The sequence below is a fragment of the Suncus etruscus genome, chromosome 6 (assembly GCF_024139225.1).
Source record: "Suncus etruscus isolate mSunEtr1 chromosome 6, mSunEtr1.pri.cur, whole genome shotgun sequence".
Lineage (NCBI taxonomy): Eukaryota > Metazoa > Chordata > Mammalia > Eulipotyphla > Soricidae > Suncus > Suncus etruscus.
Window position 1 is genome coordinate 1,646,118 of NC_064853.1, and position 17,536 is coordinate 1,663,653.

At 64.2% G+C, this 17,536-nt stretch overlaps 2 protein-coding genes across 2 annotated transcripts; both read right to left on the reverse strand.

The window, feature by feature from the left end:
* Positions 1–1,374: 1,374 nt before the first annotated feature.
* PANK4 (pantothenate kinase 4 (inactive)) lies at positions 1,375–9,574 on the reverse strand. Its single transcript, XM_049775309.1, has 19 exons — positions 9,443–9,574; positions 8,312–8,394; positions 7,907–8,121; positions 7,396–7,579; positions 7,230–7,322; positions 6,963–7,116; positions 6,519–6,700; positions 6,065–6,146; positions 5,471–5,571; positions 4,610–4,765; positions 3,948–4,060; positions 3,738–3,825; positions 3,176–3,327; positions 2,429–2,484; positions 2,293–2,342; positions 2,108–2,212; positions 1,903–2,003; positions 1,766–1,834; positions 1,375–1,620 (listed from the first exon to the last, which is right to left on the reverse strand). Exons 1-19 carry the CDS (start codon positions 9,564–9,566, stop codon positions 1,407–1,409), a joined length of 2,322 nt encoding a protein of 773 aa, XP_049631266.1. The 5' UTR covers positions 9,567–9,574; the 3' UTR covers positions 1,375–1,406.
* A 1,907-nt stretch (positions 9,575–11,481) lies between these two features.
* On the reverse strand, positions 11,482–12,549 carry HES5 (hes family bHLH transcription factor 5). Its single transcript, XM_049775399.1, has 3 exons — positions 12,496–12,549; positions 12,249–12,414; positions 11,482–11,789 (listed from the first exon to the last, which is right to left on the reverse strand). Exons 1-3 carry the CDS (start codon positions 12,547–12,549, stop codon positions 11,482–11,484), a joined length of 528 nt encoding a protein of 175 aa, XP_049631356.1.
* Positions 12,550–17,536: the final 4,987 nt, after the last annotated feature.

The following is a 17,536-nucleotide window of genomic DNA, read 5'->3' on the forward strand; positions in this document are numbered from 1 at the left end:
GTCCCCAAAGGCACACTGTGGATGAGGTGACCCCCCAGGGACCACCCACCTGGAGTACAGAGTGTGGAGTGAGGGGACACTGGAGGGCTTGGTGGACGGACACCCTAGGCTAGGCTCTGCCCCGTGTTGGTGACCAGCGTGGCAGCGGCTCAAGCCAGGCCACCACGAGCGCAGGTCCTGGCCATATCACTCTGACCTCTGCCTATTCATCCCAGCTGTTTGAGGTCTTCAGGGGAGCCCTAGCTGGATGCTGGCCCCTGAACCCCAATCGGCCACAGCTGTCCTCGGGACCCACAGTGACCAAGAGCAAATCCAACCCCAACCCATGGACTGGCAGCCATGGGGCCTCAGGACTGGGCGTGGGCCGCCTACCCTGTGGCTGCCAAGTCCACCAGCCTGGGAGAGGACCATGAGGATTTTGCCCAAGAACAAGGCCTGGGCACAGTTGGACACCATGGGCAGGGAGAGGTGTGTGCAGCTCTCCCAGCTCAGTCTTCAGCAGGACATGAATGCCACGGGGCCCAGAGGGAATTGGGGGCCCTGTCCGCATGCCCTCCTGATGCCAGAGACAAGTGTGCAGAAGCAGCAGGGGTGGGAGCACCCGGGGTCTGCACTGGGAAATGTGGGCCGCCCAAAGCCACCCCAAAGTTGGGCATCTGCTTCACCTCTGAGGGGCTCCGGTGAGATGGACCCGGTGCTATGCTGGAGGACTCAGCAGCTGCCCCCTGCTAGAGGGCACCCTGCTCTGTACAGACTGGACCCCAATAAAACACCCACCATGTCTGACATTTGCTGCCTCCAGCACCCAAGGGAGGGAATGGGCCAGGCTCGGCACTAGGAAGGGCAGGGCCGTGGTGGTCCGTCTCCTCAGCTGGGAGAAGCTGGAGGGTTACTGAACATAAGGACTGGAGCAGGGCACTAAGAAGAGGTCAGCTGGGAGTCCCGGGACCCGTGGTGGGAGCCAGCCTGCTGCCCTCAGCTGGGAGGGGGCTGAGATAGAAGCCGGCAGGGGTGGAGGGATGACAGGATGGAATGGACCTCGGGATGGTGAAGACCACAGCAGAGTGGGAACTGCAGGGAGGACAGAACGGTAGTATGGCAGGGACCTCCAGCACAGGGTCCCCTGGGGGAAGGGCCATGAGGGCACAGGCCAGCTATGTGGGATGGGATGGGGCTGCAGTTGGCTGAGGGACTCGAAACTTCGCCAGGACCCCTGGGGGGAGCTTATGCAGCTGAGGCGGGAGGGGGCAGGGGACAATGGACCTGGCGGACACAGAACAGCCGATCTTGGGCTGACAGTCTCTGGGCCGTCCGGGATGTCCCCCCACTCATTCCCCTTGCCGGCGGCGGGAGCCAGTGCGGGACACAGAGACGGGCTGAGTCTGTGAATCTATTGGCAGTTGCGCTCAGGGCGCTGGGACCTCATACTTGAAGATAACGCTGAAGAGGCGCCCCCCGAGGCGTGCGGCCAGCCAGGCATTCTTCACCACGGCCAGCTTGAGGCTCTCGCAGCGCAGGGCGGCGTGGTAGTTGGTGTGCACAGCGCGGCCCATGCCCTCGATCACCACCAGGTCGGCGCCGCGCTCCCGCACCAGGGCGGCCAGCCCCTTGTCCAGGCGGCTTCGGGGAAGAAGAGGCAGTGAGGCCAGGCCAGGGAGCCCCACACCCACCCACGCCACCCACGAGACTCTAAGGGGCACATTTTGTTCCGGGATGGGCCGAAGGGCTCCCTGTCTGGGGTGCAGCTGTGGGTGGGTGCTGGTACCTGAGGTCCAGGCAGGGGGAGCTGGAGCCCGTCTGCAGCAGCAGGAGCCTCTCCTCGTCCAGTGCCGCGCTGTGGGTAGAGGGACACGTTAGGCCCCGCCCCTGCACGTTCCCTACAACCCCCTGCACCCCGCTTACTGAATGACGGGGTCCATGGCTGCGATGTGCTCGGCCACGATCAGCGACTCGCTGTAGGTGACGTCATTGAGCGCTGGGCCTGAGTTGCAGGCCAGGAGGACCTGCAGGTGGCACTTCTCAGGGATCTGGCACCCAGACCCTTGGCTCCCCTGGGGAGCTCCCCTTGCTCCCCAGACCCTGCCCTGGTGGCTCCGGCCCCACTCACCTCCGTCCCTCTAGACAGAAGCTCCCGCACAAAGGGGAAGACTCCCAAAATGACGTCTACTCCGCTGTTATCTGCGAAAATTAAGGCACATTTGTGAGGGGGCCCCTGCAAGACAAAAGCAGGAGCTCCAGTCGGAACAGGCCGGCCAGGCCTTCCCACGCTGCCCGCCCCGGCCCCGGCGGCACCTTCAGTCGCTGCAGCCACTCGGCGAACGTGTCCACCAGCCAAGGCCTCTCTGTGGGAGAGGGCGGTCAGGTCAGGGTGGTCCCCAGGACCCCCACACCGCTGCTCCCAGGGTTGTCCCTTCCCCGTACCACCTACCCTGCAGCTTCCTCTTGGCCTCCTCAAACCCAAACTGGGGGTCGGACTCTAGGACGCTGTGCGGAGATGAGAAGAGAGTCAGGGGCACCAGGCCGGCAGCTGGCCACAACCCCCGCTACCAGCACCGAGTCCCCGCATCCCTGGAGCCACTGCCTCAGTGGACAGTGCTCAAGGCTTGAGAGGGGATAGCAGCAAGCACTGGCCATCCCCTCGCTCCCGTTGTGGTCCCAAGTCCCACCAGGAGTGAGTCCCAGGTGCAGATCCAGCCTGGGGTGCAGAAGGGGAGTGATGAGATACAGAGAGCAGAGGTCTTTGTGCAGGTGGGCACAGGACTGAGGTGCAGGGGGGTGCTCTGAGACAGAGAGCTGCATGTGGGTGCCCCAGTCTTGCCCTCTCTGAATCCCCCAGGTCTGGTCTGGTGGTTCCCACTGCTGACCCAAGGGCAGGGCTGATCCTGCGGTGGGTGTGGTCATGTCACTCACTTCCTGGTACCACCCCCACAGACAGACATTCGGACCTACACACGCACACAGGCAGACATGGTTGGACCTGGTCACCACCTCATAGGGAGACAGTCAGACCTCACAGACAGACACAATCGCACCCAGTCACCACTTCACAGGCAGACCCGAGCACCCATACGGGGGGACGCAGAAAGCACCTCACAAAGTCAGACTCAGCTGGACCTGGGAAGCCTCTCCTTGCCTTCCCCCCACGCTTCCTCTCTCCCCTCGCCCCTACACTCACTCCGACACGGCCTTGGCTCCCCAGTCAAACACGTTTCCGGCCAAGAGTCCCCGCACCAGGGCCAGCTGCCGCTCCTCCCAGCCCAGAGCGTCCAGGGCGCCGACCACCGTCTGGAAGCACTTGAGGGCCGCCCCGTTCTCCTTCTGTTTCACCTACGGGCAACACTGGCCTTGAGGGGGCAGCTGGTGGGACCCTTTCTGCCTCTGCCAGGCCTGACAGCAGGGGGCTTGGTGGGTGCTTGGGGACACCGGGCTCCACTCATCTGCGGGGCCGGGATTCAGGCTAGAGCCCCAGCGTCCCATGTGTGAGTGGAAACAGTAGAGCCCAGCAAGGACACCTCCTGCTCCCATGGCCCAGGTGGAGGACCACGGTCACAGCATCATGGCTCTGGCATGAGGGACAAAGGCCTCTCTCTGTCCTCTGCCCTGTGCCCACCCGCCCTGGCCACTCACCAGAGATATATCCTCATATGAAGCCAAAGGTCCCCAGCAGCGCACAGAGGGAGGCCGAGTCCATGCCCTCTGCCTGCCATGGGGTGGGGTAGGGGACAAGCAGTGCTCACCTTGGAGTAGGGGTCAGGAAAGTTGAACTCATTCAGACAGTGCTCCCTCGTGTCCAAAAGGCTGCGCACAGTCAAGGTCCCATAGGCACTGGGGACAGAATGGGATGATGCTGGTGACTGCGCTGCCTGCCTGGGACCATGTCCCACGAGGGCGAGCAATAAGGAGCAGGCGGTTGAGGGGACACCCACGACCCCGCAGTCCAGACGCACAAGGGCTGGTGGCGCAGCGTCTGCAGCTTGTCCCAGTACTTCCGGCGAAACTTCTCAGCGCGCTCGGCTGCATCTGCAGAGCCCGGCTGGCTGGCCACCGCACGCTTCACCACCTGCCAAGGTCAGGCTCAGTGAGGCGGCCGGACTGTGTCCTGATGGGGGCAAAGGCCCCACACCACCACACCAGCGGACTCCTGGGCCAGAACCCACGGAGCTGGGCCGGGCACCATGGTGTGGAGTCCTAGGAAGGGCCATGGATAATAGACACTTGGCTTATTTTTTTGTATTTTTTTTGGGTTTTGGGGCCACACCCAGAAGTACTCCGGTTACTCCTGGCTCTGCGCTCAGAAATCACTCCTGGCAGGCTCAGGGGACCATATGGGATACCAGGGATTGAACTGGGATCCATCTGGGGTTGACCTCGTACAAGGCAAACACCCTACTGCTGTGCTATCACTGGACAAGACACTTGTGCTGATCAGGGGCAAGGAGGCCCGAGCAAAGGCTGCTGGAAAGTGCCACTGGCCCCGCCCACCGATTAAGGCCACCTCACCACCCTCCAAGGCCCGCCTACCCACCCTGTCCTCCCTCAACACCTCATCCGCCCATCCCAGAGTCCTCCCATCACTAGGCCTGCCCAACACAGGGCGCCGCCCACTCACCCCCTCCAGCGCCTCCTCGAAGCAGGTGAGCCAGTATTTGCGCGCAGGCACGTCATCAGTGAGGTCCACTGTATCGGGCACGTAGGACGAGGGGTCCCGAAGCAGGGGCAGGTTGACGAGCGGCCGCTCCAGCCGGTCCATCTCCAGCATGTCGAACTGGAGGAGAAGCAGTGTGGGCGGCAGATGGGCTCAGGGGTCTCAGAACGCTCTTCCTCCCACAGCTTCCTTCCGGGGCTCCAGGGAAGCTGGGTCCCCAGCAGGCTGCTTTTGGGCCCCATGTTGCTGATCTGCTCCAGGGGCAACAGGTTCCACATGGGAAGACACAGAGAACTACTTGCTCCCAGATCCCCCCAACTAGCTGCCTCACCTTTGGGTGTGCACAGACTGTGTAGGCCAGGCTGTCCTTGCCCTAGGCCCCCAACCCCGGCGTCTGCCCAGTGTCCTGACACCAAGGTTCGGGCAGGGTGAAAACACTGTCCCCCCTACCAGAGTGTGTCGAGCTGTGGGTTCCCCCATGTAAACCTAAAGAAGGTTGGCTGTGGCTGAGCACTGGCCCCCGGAGCACATAGGGAAAGGGAGGGGCTCCGCTGGGGCTTGCGCAGTCTGACTCGGACATGGTGCTCAGCTCCAACAGCTCTGAGGGGGCCGGAACCTTCTGCCAGCTGAGCAGACCTTGTACCCCGAAAGCCTCCAGCAATATGGCTGGAAAGCTCACAGGGCCCCATGACTCCCGTCCCAGCTTAGAGTCTGGTGTGTGAGGAAAAGCTTCTACTCTGAATTCCTTTGTTCCCCCATGAGCATGGACAGGAGTGCCGGGTCCTAACATCTGGGACACATCTGGGCTGCCAGGTCCCCACTCACAGTGCTGCTCCGGGCGCGCTGTGTGGGGCACAGCTCCGGGGACGAACTCATCAGCCCTGAGCTGCCCGCGTAGTTTTCTCCCCAGCTGTACTGGTTGGGGTCTGCGGGGAGAGGTTGGCAGCTCAGCAGGGGGTTGGGTGGGACCCAGGCCACTCACCCAGAGCCTCCTGTACTCTAGTGAGGGACAAGCAGATGCACCACCTCCAAGCTGAGCGAGTCAACCAACCAGTGCCAGTGCACGAGGGCTGCCCACCCTCAAGTCCCACAAGCTCAGGGGCCCTCCCAGGCCATGACTTCCAATCAGAACCAGCCTCTTGACCCCAAAGGGTAGAAGTTTGGGCAGAGATCATTCGTTTCACCCCCAAGCATTTTGGCAGGGCCCAGTTCTCCTCTTAGCTCCAACCCCATGGGACCTACCCAGGACAAGCCAGCCTGATGGCCCCACCCAAGACGACACCCTCTGGGCTCCATCTGGCCCACCCCTGAGGTCCTGCCTCACCCACTGGCACCGTCCTTGAGGCCACAAAGCTTAGTTCCACACTGGCTGTGCCCTCCCGCCCCACTCCACCCCACAGGCCCAGCTGGATCACTCACTGTCCTGCTCAGCTCCCTTCAGGAAGGCTCCAATAGCTCCCAGGTAGCCTTCGTGTCGCAGAAACAGGGCTTGGACCTCCCCCTGCCAGGCAGATGTCAGCTGAGCTGTCTGGCAGGCTCAGTGCCAGCTGCTGCCGCACAGGTGGCTGAGGTACAGCAGAGGCAGACCTTCCAGAGTGCCAGCAGCCAGGCTGCTCCGACAGGCCCTGCCAACACCCTCATGCAGCCTGGCCCAGGGGTGTCCCTGCGGGGTGGGGAGACCCAGCCGGAGCCCACGCTGCCAGCTGCCAGAAGCTTGGCATGGCACCCCAACTCCCAAGCCTCCCATCCTTACAGGCCTCTGGTCCTGACCTGCAGGGCACAATTGTGGCTCCCTCGTGCCCCAGCTGCCCAGTGGCCCCACCAGTTCCACTGACAGGCTGAGACCCTGGCTGAGCGCAGAGGGGAGTCAAACCTTGGAGAAGAAGTTGATGCTGTAGGTGATGGTGCGCATGGTGACCGGGTGGCCCCGGATGAAGAAGCCGCCAAAGTACACGCGGTCCAGACCGTGCAGCTTGGCATGCAGACAGGCCAGCTGCCCGATGTCATTGCTGATCATGTGCAGCAGGCTCTTGGCCATGTCCTCCTTGGAGAACTCTGGGACCGGAAACAGCGGCGGGGGCAGAAGTGAGAGACAGGCAGTCAGGGGAGACAGGGACAGGCAGCAGGGATGGCGCAGTCAGGGAGAGGATGGAGTCAGCACAGGTGACGGAGACAGTCATAGAGGGGATGATGGAGACAGTCAGCAGGAGCAAAGGGAACAGTTGCAGAAGTGACGGGGACAGGAGTGAGCTGCTGGAGGCAGAACGGGGTAAGATGCTGCCAGGAAGCTCTAGGCCGACCACCTAACACGCCCTACCTGTGTCGGACGTGGCCGACTTGCCGAAGCTGCTGGCAATCAGGTTGCCGCTGAGTCCCAGGGTCTGGTGAGCGCCGCCATAGATGTCCTGCACCAGCATGTCCACGTTGGCGTGCTGCCCCCGGGATGCCAGCTGCAGGAGCTCATCGAACTTCTGCAGAGAAGTGGGTGTGAACGGTGAGAAGGGCCCCAAGTCACTGGCTGGGATGGGGGCAGAAGGGCTGAGAAACAAGGCTGGGATGTTGGGCACCTGACAGCCACACGCACCTTTGTCTGAGTCAGCAGAGCTCCGAGACCCCAGAAAGTGCCGCCACCAATGGAGCTGCCGCCAACCCACTCGAACCTGTCCTCGGCCTCCACCTGCACCAAAAGGGGCTCAGAGGCGGAACCACTGTGCGGCCTCTGCTGGGGTACAGCCCACCCAGGGCCGTACCTTCACAATGGAGACCCCAGAGCCGATGCTGACCAGCAGGTAGGGGAAGATGTGCGGGTGGGCAGTCTGGAAGCGGAACTCAGGCTCAGCGTCCTTCTGGCACACAAAGGCCTCCTGCGGGATGTTCCGCAGCACAAAGTTGCAGCCCTTGATGAGACACGTCATCACATCCTGCTTGTCCACCCTGGGGACAGTGCGACAGGGACAGGAAGCCCAGTGAGGCCCTGTATTGGCCCAGCGAGAATCCCCTGACTCCCCAGCTGAGACCCCTGTAATCCCCCCAGTACTGTCCTCTGTGGCTGCAGCACCCACAGAACTGGCTCCTGAGTGTGCAGGGCAGACCAGCCACCAGCCTGGGTGGAGAGTCCTGGGGGCACAGCTGGGACCATCAGTGGTGGCACAGGGCAACTAGCAGGCACTCAGGCCCCTCTTTCTCTATCACACCACCCCAAGCTGTGGTGGATTTGATCATGGTGGTCTGGTGGCTCCCCAGAACCTCGAGTGCATTTACTTCAGTCGCAACTTCTCCTCAATGAGGCTCTTGAACTTGTAGGCCCCGCCTCCAGTGGCCTGGATGACTTTGGTCTCAGTGCTGACCAGGTGGTCTCGGATAAAGTCCAGGCAGGCCTCAATGTAGCTGTTTTCGAACTTCACAAAGTGTAGGCGTGCTGTCACCTCCTCCTGCACCGAGATCTCGTAGGGAGGCTCGTGGTCCAGTTCTGTGTCCTGCGAGGATAGGGCAGGTCGTGGGGTCTGGGGGCGGGGCCAATGCGGGCCTGAGGATGGGAGTGGTCTACGGGATCTGGGAACAGGGTTTGGGGGGGCCAATGAGGGCTTGGGGTGCAGAGGGAGGGTACCACCCAATCCCCCAGCCAAGCGTCCAGGCCCCCACGCAGAGCGAGGCAGCTGCACTCACCACACTCGAGTGGTCGAAGGAGCGCACGCGGGCCACTTTGTGCTGCACGGTGGAGTAGTATGCCAGCTTGGTCAACGAGCCGCCTGTGGGCACAGAGCGCCTCAGCACCCCTTGCCCTCTGCCCTAGTCCCGGGCTCCCACATTGCACCCAAGTCACTGTGTCTTCTGCTCCCGCCTCCTTAGCCTCAAGGTCTGGAAACAGGGCTTGGGACATTGGAGGCCCCTGCTGGCACCGACCCCCACTATGCAGACCCCAGGGCAGAAGGGCGGCAACCAGGAGCCTTGTCCTGTGCCCAGGGGCGTGAGTGAAGGGGCTCTGGTGGGGTCCTGGCAGAACAGATATGTTTAGCAGACAGCCTGCACCCCCAAGGCACCCAGGAACAGCCGGAGACGGGGGTTCCGTCTCGCGTCCGCAGTCAGCCCGGTCTCCACGCGGAGGACATGTGCCTCACATGGTGTCCAGGCAGCGGAATGCGGTGACAGGTCACCCTCAGGCAAGGTGACGGTGCGGCTAGCTAGACGGGTCCATCTGGGCCCACAGCAGTGCCGGAGCCTGCCCAGGGGAGCCTCCACTCTCTCGGCTCCCCTGGGCTGAGCGAAGCGCCCTGAGCGAGGAACCCGGTTCGCCCCAACAGGGGACCGTGCTGGCACTGGCTCCGTACGGAGATCTCCGGGACGGGCTGTGGGGGTCCTGGCAGGGACAATGTCCCCCCAATTCTAACACGCTGAGGCGTGCGCCTGGGGCAACTGGGGCGAGGGTTTCTTGGCGTGTCCCCGTCTGGGGTCGGGGAACGGAGGGTCCGGACCGTCCGGCCGCCCCGCTCTCCGCGGAACTACGAGGGCCGACATGCCCCGCGCGCGCCGGCCGCGTGTCGCCTGCCGGGAGCTGTAGTCCGACCACCGCGCCGCGAGCGCACCCGTGGGGCCCCGGGACTACAAGTCCCGAGAGGCTGTGCGCGCGGGCAAGTCCCAGAAGGCCGCGCGCGGACTACGAGGCCCGTGATGCCCCGCGCGCGCCGGAGGCCCGCACCCCCCGCCCTTCGTCCTTGCCGCCGCCCCCGGCCCGCCGGCCCCGACCCGCGCCCGCGCCCGCAGCGCGGCGCCCCGCTCCCGGCACCCGCCCGCGGCCACCTATGTCGATGGCGAAGCGCTTGGCGTTCTCCAGGTTGCGGAAGATCTCGTCCGGGGGCAGCGTGATGCTCTTGTCCAGGCTGTCCCCGCTGCTGCCGCTGCCTCTCGCCCCGCGCTCCGCCATCTTGAATGTCCCCGGCCGGCTCATTAGCCATGGAGATATATGCGCATACATTAGCGGCCTGCCCCGCCCCGCGGGCTATGCTAATGAGGCGCTCGGCCCTCCCCGCTCCGCGCGCCTCCGGGTCCACCGCGCGGCGGGAACGGGCGAGCGGCCTGTGCGAACCCGACCGTTCGCTCAGCGCTCTGGCCTGGTGCTGATCCCCAACGGACCCTGCCGGGGGTTTGCAGTGCCTCAGAGCTCCGCCTCCGATTTAAGGCACTTTCCTCCCTGGCGTCTCACCCCCCGGGGTGCAGGATCTCGGGTGCACAAAGTCGCCTGCAAAATGGGGCGTCGGATCCCTGCCTGGTGTAGGGATGCTGCACCTGCAGCTGGGCAAGATGGCGCGTTAAAGAATGGTGGCCCAGGGAGAGCAAGGAAAAGCGGGGGTCTCTCTTGAGACCCGGAGGAGGCAGCCCTTGTGGCCAGGTGGAGAGCTGGGAGTTGGCCCGAGCAGGCCGAGAAGCTTGGCAAGCTGGAGGAGGGCACCCGCTGGCAGCCTTGGGGCTTCCGGGGCTGTTGCTAGGCGGCGTGGCCGGGTGTCCTGCACTCAGAAGCGGCAGGCACTTTGGGGGGGCACAGGTTTCGGAGCCAGCAGAGGAGGCTCAGCACCCCGAAGGTGCTCCCGGACTGTGCCCAAGGGTGCTCACGCGGGAGGAGGGTGCGAGGCAGCTGTGTGCCCCCTGTTGAGGCCCTGAGGGCTGGACTGTGGCTCCCCAGAGCGTGAGCCTCAAGCACTTTGGCCTACCCGGACCCGGCTGGGCCGGAGACTCAGTGCCCCAGGCAGGAAGCGAGGGGGCAAGGAAGCTCCGGGAGGGCTTGGGAGCAGGGGCTGCGCAGGAAGTGGAGCGGAGGGAGGGCGGCTGGGTCGGGAAGGAAGCCACATCCTCCAAGTCCAGGGAGTCCCGGCTCCTCACTGAGGCCTCCGCTCCTCTGACACAAGAGGACTCCCCCCTGGGACCCGCTGAAACAGGCGCCTCTCTGCTGGAAATGGGGGACGTAGGGGGACCCAACTTCTCTGGGAATCTGGCCCAACTGCCCCCTTTGCTGCAGCGAGAGGCCACTGCTGGGAGGTGGAGGAGACAGGACACTGGGTAAGACGCTTGGCTTTGAGGCCCTGAGCACACAGCTGGGGGTCAGCTCTGAGCTCCATGGAGATACACCTCACCTCTCCCCTCCCTGCGCCCCCAAATAAGCAAGAAGGCGGCCTTGGCGTCACCCTGTGTCTCTGTGTCTGCCCTGCTCGTTTGTCATACTTGGGAGCACTAGCCACTCTCCTGCCCACAGTCCATGTCCAGGCCCTTAGCTGGTGTCCCCCTTCCTCCCTTCCTCCACACAGCCCTCTGTGCCCTCTCCAAGGCGAGTCAGCAGAGACAGACAGGACGCTGCAGAGGGCTGAGACTCCGATTTTATTCGAATCTGCACAGCAGCCCCGAGACACAGCGTGGGGGCCCCCCACCCTTAGCCCAAGCCCCACAGCGATCCTGTAAGGATCATACAGGCCCTGCCCGGACCCCACAGCAGCTCCTGAGAGCACAGCGCGCCCCCCACCTCCGCCCCACCCCACCCCACCCCGCTCCACGGCGATCCTGGACGGATCATACACGGCAGCCGGATCCCGGCCGCCTCTCTGTCCCATGAGGGTGCACCAAGTCCCGCCTTTACAAAAGGCAAATGTGCCAGCGCCCCGCAAATGTGCCAGCTTCGGGCCCGGCGGGGGGGACGGACGGACTTCGCAGAAGTCACTTGCTGGAATGCAAGTCCAGCTCGACCCCTGGGGTCAGACACGCACACAGACACACGGGCGGGGCCTGGCGGGCACGGGAAGGACCCTCCGGAGGGCCGCCGCCCTGGACGCTGGGTCCCCCGTGCGCTGGGGTCACCAGGGCCGCCAGAGGCCGCCGACGGGCTGGCGGGCGTGGGCGTTGGCGTTGGCGGCCTTGGCCGGGGTGAGCGCGGGCACCGCGGCGGCGGCGTGGGCGGCGTTGGCGGCGGCGGGGGCCGGGGCGTCCTTGGCGGGCGCGGGGGCCGCGGCGGGCGGGCGCTGGAAGTGGCAGAGCAGCTTGAGGTGCGTGTCGCTGGCCGCGTGCAGCGTGAGGAACTGCACGGCCTCCTGCAGGCACCACGAGTAGCCCTCGCTGTAGTCGTGCTGGAGGCTCTTGGGGCCCGGCGCGGCGGCGGCGAAGGCTAAGGGCGGGCGGGAGGGAGGGAAGAGGCGCCGGTGAGCCCGCGTGGGGCGCAAGGGACGGAGACTGCGGGGCGGGGAGCTTGCGAGGCGCTCGGGATCGGAGACTTGGGGCGCGCGGGGCCTGGGCGAGCGGGATGGAGAGCTTGAGGGGTGTGAAGGGTCGGAAACTGTGGGCGCGCGGGGTGGAGACTTTGGGGAGCCTGCGGGGCGCAGACCACGGGGCTGGAGACTCTGGGTGTGTGGGGCTAGAGCGCGCGGGGTGGAGAGCTGGAGGGGCGCGCGGGGTTGGAGAGCTAGAGGGGCGCGCGGGGCTGGAGCGCGCGGGAGCAGAGCTTGCAGGGCGCGCGGGGCTGGGTGAGCACGGATGGAGCCTGCGGGGTGGGGACAGCCTGCAGGGCGCGCGGGGCCAGAGCCTGCGGGGCGGGAGCTCGCGGGACTCGCGGGGCCTGCGGGCTCACCCTTGCTGTGCCTGAGGTAGCTGACGGCCATCTCCAGGATGTCGGCCTTCTCCAGCTTGGAGTTGGGCTGGCGCCGGGCGAACTCCTGCCCGAGGAGCTGCTTCAGCTGCTCGATGCTGCTGTTGATGCGGTCGCGGCGCATCTTCTCCACCACGGGCTTCCGCAGCTGCGGGGCGAGCGGGGCGTGAGCGGTCGGGTCGGGCGGGGGGCGGCGGCGGGCCGGGCCGGGGCGCGCACTTCCACTTACCCGGTTCTTCTCCTTGGGGCTGAGCAGCTCCACGGCCACGGTGCTGGGGGCCATGTCGGGCTGGCGGGCGGCGGCGCGTCCGTCCGCGGGCCCGGGCTCCTATATAGCCGCGCGGGCCGGGCGGGCGCCTGGGGCCCGGGCAGCGCGGCCGTTCCCACACTCGGCGGCCAATGGGCGCGCGGGCCGCACAAAGGCGCGGGCCATCAGCGCACGCTAAATTGCCCGTGAATTGGCCGCGCACAATGGGCTCGCCCCGGGAGCAGGTGGGCGGCCGCACAATGTCCCGGCTGTGGTGTGGGAACGCGCCCCCCTCATTAGCATCGCGGCCCGGGGCTGGGAACCCCGCGCGCCTCAATCTGCCGCCTTTTCCCAGGCCCGGGTGGGGGCAGGAAGCGGCGGCGACCCTCCCCGCCTGGCCCGGGAGGGAGGGGAAGGGAGGGGAAGGGAAGGGAAAGGAAAGGAAAAAGGAAAGGAAAGGAAGGGAAAGGAAAAAGGAAAGGAAAGGAAAGGAAGGGAAAGGAAAAAGGAAAGGAAAGGAAAAAAGAAAGGAAAGGAAAGGAGGGGAAGGCTGGCCAGGGGGCACCCCACTTCCCCGCGGCGTCTCCTCTTCCAGGGCCCTGGGGGTCACGCTTTCCTGGTGGGGGGCAGACGGGAGGCTTGACCCCAGGGTCCCCTGCGGGAAGGAGCTGCCTCCCTCCTTTTCCCTTCCCTCCCTCCCAGGGAGTCTCTAGGGAGCCGGGCGGGTGCCCCTGTCCTGGCCCCCACCAAGCACCCAGGCCGGCCAGGTGTACGTGCGGGGTGGGTGGGTGGGAAGGTGCAGGTGGCAGGGGAAGTCCCAAACACTGTCCGGCTGAGGGGCTCCTGGGGCCCAGCCCAGATCACTACCAGCCCCTGCCCCCTGGCCAGGACCGCCCCCTCCACTTTCTCTACCTGGCTGGGCAGCACGCGTGTCTGTGTCTAAGTGACTGTGTGACTGTGTGTTTGCATGTCAGTGCATGTCTTTGTGCAGCTGTGTGTCGGATGTCTGTTTCTGTGTGCCTGTGCGTGTTTGTGTATGTCTGCATACCTGTCTGCATGTGTGTGTCTGCATGTCTGTGAGTTTCTGTGTGTCCGTGTGTTTCTGTGTGCCTGCATGGCTGTGCATGTCTTTGTGCACCTGTGTGTTGCATGTCTGTGTTTCTGTGTGTCTATGCGTGTTTGTGCATATCGGTGTACCTATGTCTGCATGCAGTACATGTTTGTGTGTCTGCTTGTCTGTGCGTTTCTGTGCGTGTGTCTATGCATGTCTGTGTATGTCTGTGTGTCTCTGTGCATGTCTGTATATCTGTGCATGACTGTGTGCGTAGAGGTGCCCAGGGAGCCAGAGAAGGCCCAGGTAAGTCCTCAGCCCTGGCACATTGCAGGTGGAGCCGGGAGTCACCTTGCATCTGAGGGTGACCAACTCTAGGCCCCCCACAAGCCCACCTGGGGAGTAGGCAGGATAGAACCAGGAAGATGGCGCCCGGGGCGGTGGGTGACTTGGGCACTACCCTGAGTCTGCCCACCCCAGCCTGGCTGTGGGCTAGGGACGTTTCTCCCAGGTTGGCACCACCACCGCAGATGCCATGGGTGCCGAGCGAGCAGCTCGTGGGTGCCACCCTCCCCCTGCCTGCTGGTGCCAGTGCTAGAGGGGCCAGAGCAGAGGGCACCCCCAGTCTGCGCTTCATGCTGGGGGGCAGCACCAGCCCTGAGCGGCCCCCGCCCCCTCCCCCAGCCAGCTCTGGACCCCAGAGAGACACGTGCCTGAGGGCCAGCTGGGCTCCCCCTCCCCCTCCCGCCACCCGCAGTGGCCGGCACGGTGGCCGGTGGGGGCGACCCTGGCAGCTTTGATCCAGTTGTGGGAAATACGAAACGCCGCCTGAGCTCTCTGCGCCCGCCCTGGGGAAGGGGAGCAAGGGGGCCGCGGGCACACGCCTGCCTGCCCGGCCTTTGTGGGCCGCTGACATCTGAATGGGCTCCAGTGTGGGAACCTCCGGCCTCCGGGCTCCCAGCCCCGCCGCCAGGGGCGTGGTGCGGGCGGCGAAGTTGGCGCGCTTTTCCCGGCGAATGGGGGCCCCAGGGGCTGCATTCCTCCAAGCGGGGACTCTGGAGGGCTGGGGGGGGGAGTGTCCTGCCCCTCCCCTGCTCTGTAAGCCAGTGGGAGGGGGTCCCACATAAGCAGTCATAGCAGCCAGGGGCCTTTCTTGGGGGGTGCTGCAGAATTCAGGCTGGTGGCTTGGAGAAGATGGTGGGGGGCGGCTGCTGTGTTAGCTCTTGGGTGGGGGGAATCCAGCCAGGCCACCGGTGGTGGGGATGGAACCCCTCCATTTTGTGCAGAGCTGGCCTCGTTCCCTCGAACCATCTCCTGAACCAGGGACTGCTGGAAGGCGGCAGATGGCAGGAGGGAAGGTGCCAGCAGATGGGGGGGACTTTCACGCTTACACTTGGGCTGTGCCCTGCACCCTATGCGGAAAGCTGGGACCCCAACAGCCAGCTGCACCCCAGGTCCCAGCAGTGCAGGGGACTCTGTGGGCTCTCTCAGCCTGCAGTGACACAGTGACACCCTTCTGGCCCTGGTGCCCGCCAGGAAATCTGATGTCCTGGATGGAGGGTGCAATGAGGCACCTACCTGGGTGCTTCTGATAAGCCCCAGCAGGAGCATTGGGAGTCTTTGAGCCCCCCAGACAGGCTGTGCTGTGCCCACTCTTTGCCCTGAGCTGGTACCCAAGTAGCTGCCGTGGACTCTAATTACACATACTAGAGCCTGCAGTGGTAGGTCTGTGCATGTGCCCCCAGGATTGCAGCCTTTGGGGCTGAGGAGATCCTGGGGACCCCTAAACCTTCACTGCTGTGAAAGACCCCTAGGGAGGGAGGGGTCAGATGGGGGCTCAGTCTTGACACCCCCTAAAGGGGCTGAGGCTGCAGAGACCCTTCCCCGTGCTCTTTATGGGGAGTCCATGATGGGGTGATGCCCTGCAGGACCTTGGTGTCCCCCAGAGCCCTTATCTGAACATGTGGCTGGTTTTCCTCTGTCCATACCCTCCTGCTCCCCATTCCTGGCTCTGCCTGCCTTGTTGATGTCCTCTGGGCCACCTTCAGCTTGAGTTCCTTTTTGGGGGGGGTGTTTGGGGCACACCCGGCAGCGTTTAGGGGTTCCTCCTGGCTCTGCACTCAGAAATCGCTCCTGGCAGGCTCTGGAGACCATATGGGATGCTGGGATTCAAACCATGGTCCGTCCTGGGTTGGCTGCATGCAAGGCAAATGCCCTACTGCTGTGCTATCGCTCTGGCCTCAACTTGGGCACCACAGGGGAGCCTGGCATCCTGGCACTGTTCAGAGGAGGCCTACATCTGGAGGAGAAGGGAAGTCAGATGCCAAGGGAGGGCTTCTTGGAGGAGGCTACTTCTGAGGGCTGCAGGGGTGACAGTGAAGGACCAGCCCTGGGACTGCCCAGCTCTGCATCCAGACCCTCCTCCGGGCCAGGGGGTCCCGGCAGATGAGGTGCAGTCCTACCTGCAGTCCTGTTTGACTAGGGATCCCCGACTTGGAGAGGGCAAATTGGCCTCACTTGGCCTCCAACTCCCGCCCACTCCTGCTGGGCCCGCGCTGGGCCGGATTAGGGGCCCCGGAGGCCCACGTGGCTGCACCCCGCCCCTGGCGGCTGGGACGGGAGGAGGCGACGCGGGGTGTTCCCTCCCCGGCTGGTTCTAAGCCCGGGTGTCAGGGAGCGGCTGGGAACCAGCGCGGCCCAGGCAGGCCAGGCCGTCACCGCTTTATTACAGCCCAGCCAGATGGCCTTTTGGGAGGCGCCCCCGCGCCCCTGAGCCTTTCAGAGGCAACCCCGGCACTAATGCTGCGGGTTGAGGGGGGGGGATAGGCACGCTCCAGGCGCCCAGCGCAGCGTGGGAACTGCCTCCGCCCCTCTCAGCGGGTGCTGGGGGTGATAACCCCTGCCTCAGTTTCCCAGTCTGCAAGAAGGAACAAGGACCCTTCTCCATTTGGGCGGGCTAACTCCGGCGTGGGAGCTCCGGGAGCCTTTGTTGCCCCCTAAGAACCCACATTTTTTCTGGGGTTCCTACTCCAGGAGACTTGGGGGCTTGGCCAGGCTGTTGGCCAAGTGACTTGGAAACCTGGTACCCCAACACTTGTTGTGGGGCATCCAAACTTTCCCAGATTCTGGCCCAGATGCCTTCCCACCCTCAGGGATGCCCCAGGGTGCTTGCAAGGACGAAAGAACCCCAGTTCTGGGAGGCCTAGACTCCTGGCCCCGGATTACCTAAGGGGAGGGGTTCAGGTCTGTCTGCTTGTGTCCTCAACTACTCCCACTTTGACTCTGACTGTGCCTGCTTTTTTCCTGTGCAGTGGACCCCATTTCCTCTGCAGTGCCACCATGAAGTACCCCAGGTCTCCCCCATCCAGGCTGGGGTCCCCGGGGCCCCCTCAGAGGCATAAAAGCTCTCCCAGTTTACAGATGGGGAGACCAGGACTGGGGCGCCAGACCCTGACGGGAAGATGCCGGAGAGGACCCCTCTGCTGCAGGACCCCTGTGCCCCAACTCTGCTCCCTGAGTGGTGTGGCTGAAGCTGCTGTACCCCACCTCGGCCCATCCCAGGCCCGGCCCCAGGGCCCCTTCCGTGTGGGCTGCTCTACCCAGCACAACTCCAGGGGTGCGTGTCCGGACCGCAGACCTGGGAGAACGCATGTGTGTGTATGTCTGTAACTGTATATCTGAGTGTGTGTCTGTGTCTCTGTGTTTGTGCATTTGTGAGTCTGTGTGTGTGTCTGTGTTTGTCTGTGTTCTGTGTGTCTGTGTATATTCTGAATGAGTATCTGTGTTCTGTGTGTTCCTGTGTTTATGTCTGTGTATGTCTGTTTATCTGTGTGTCTGTGTTTGCGTTCTGTGTATCTGCTTATCTATGTTTGGTGTGTATTTGTGTCTGTGTATCTATCTGTGTTCTGTGTGTATCTGTGTCCGGGTGTGTCCATGTATCTGAATTTGTGTTTATCTGTGTTCAGTGTCTGC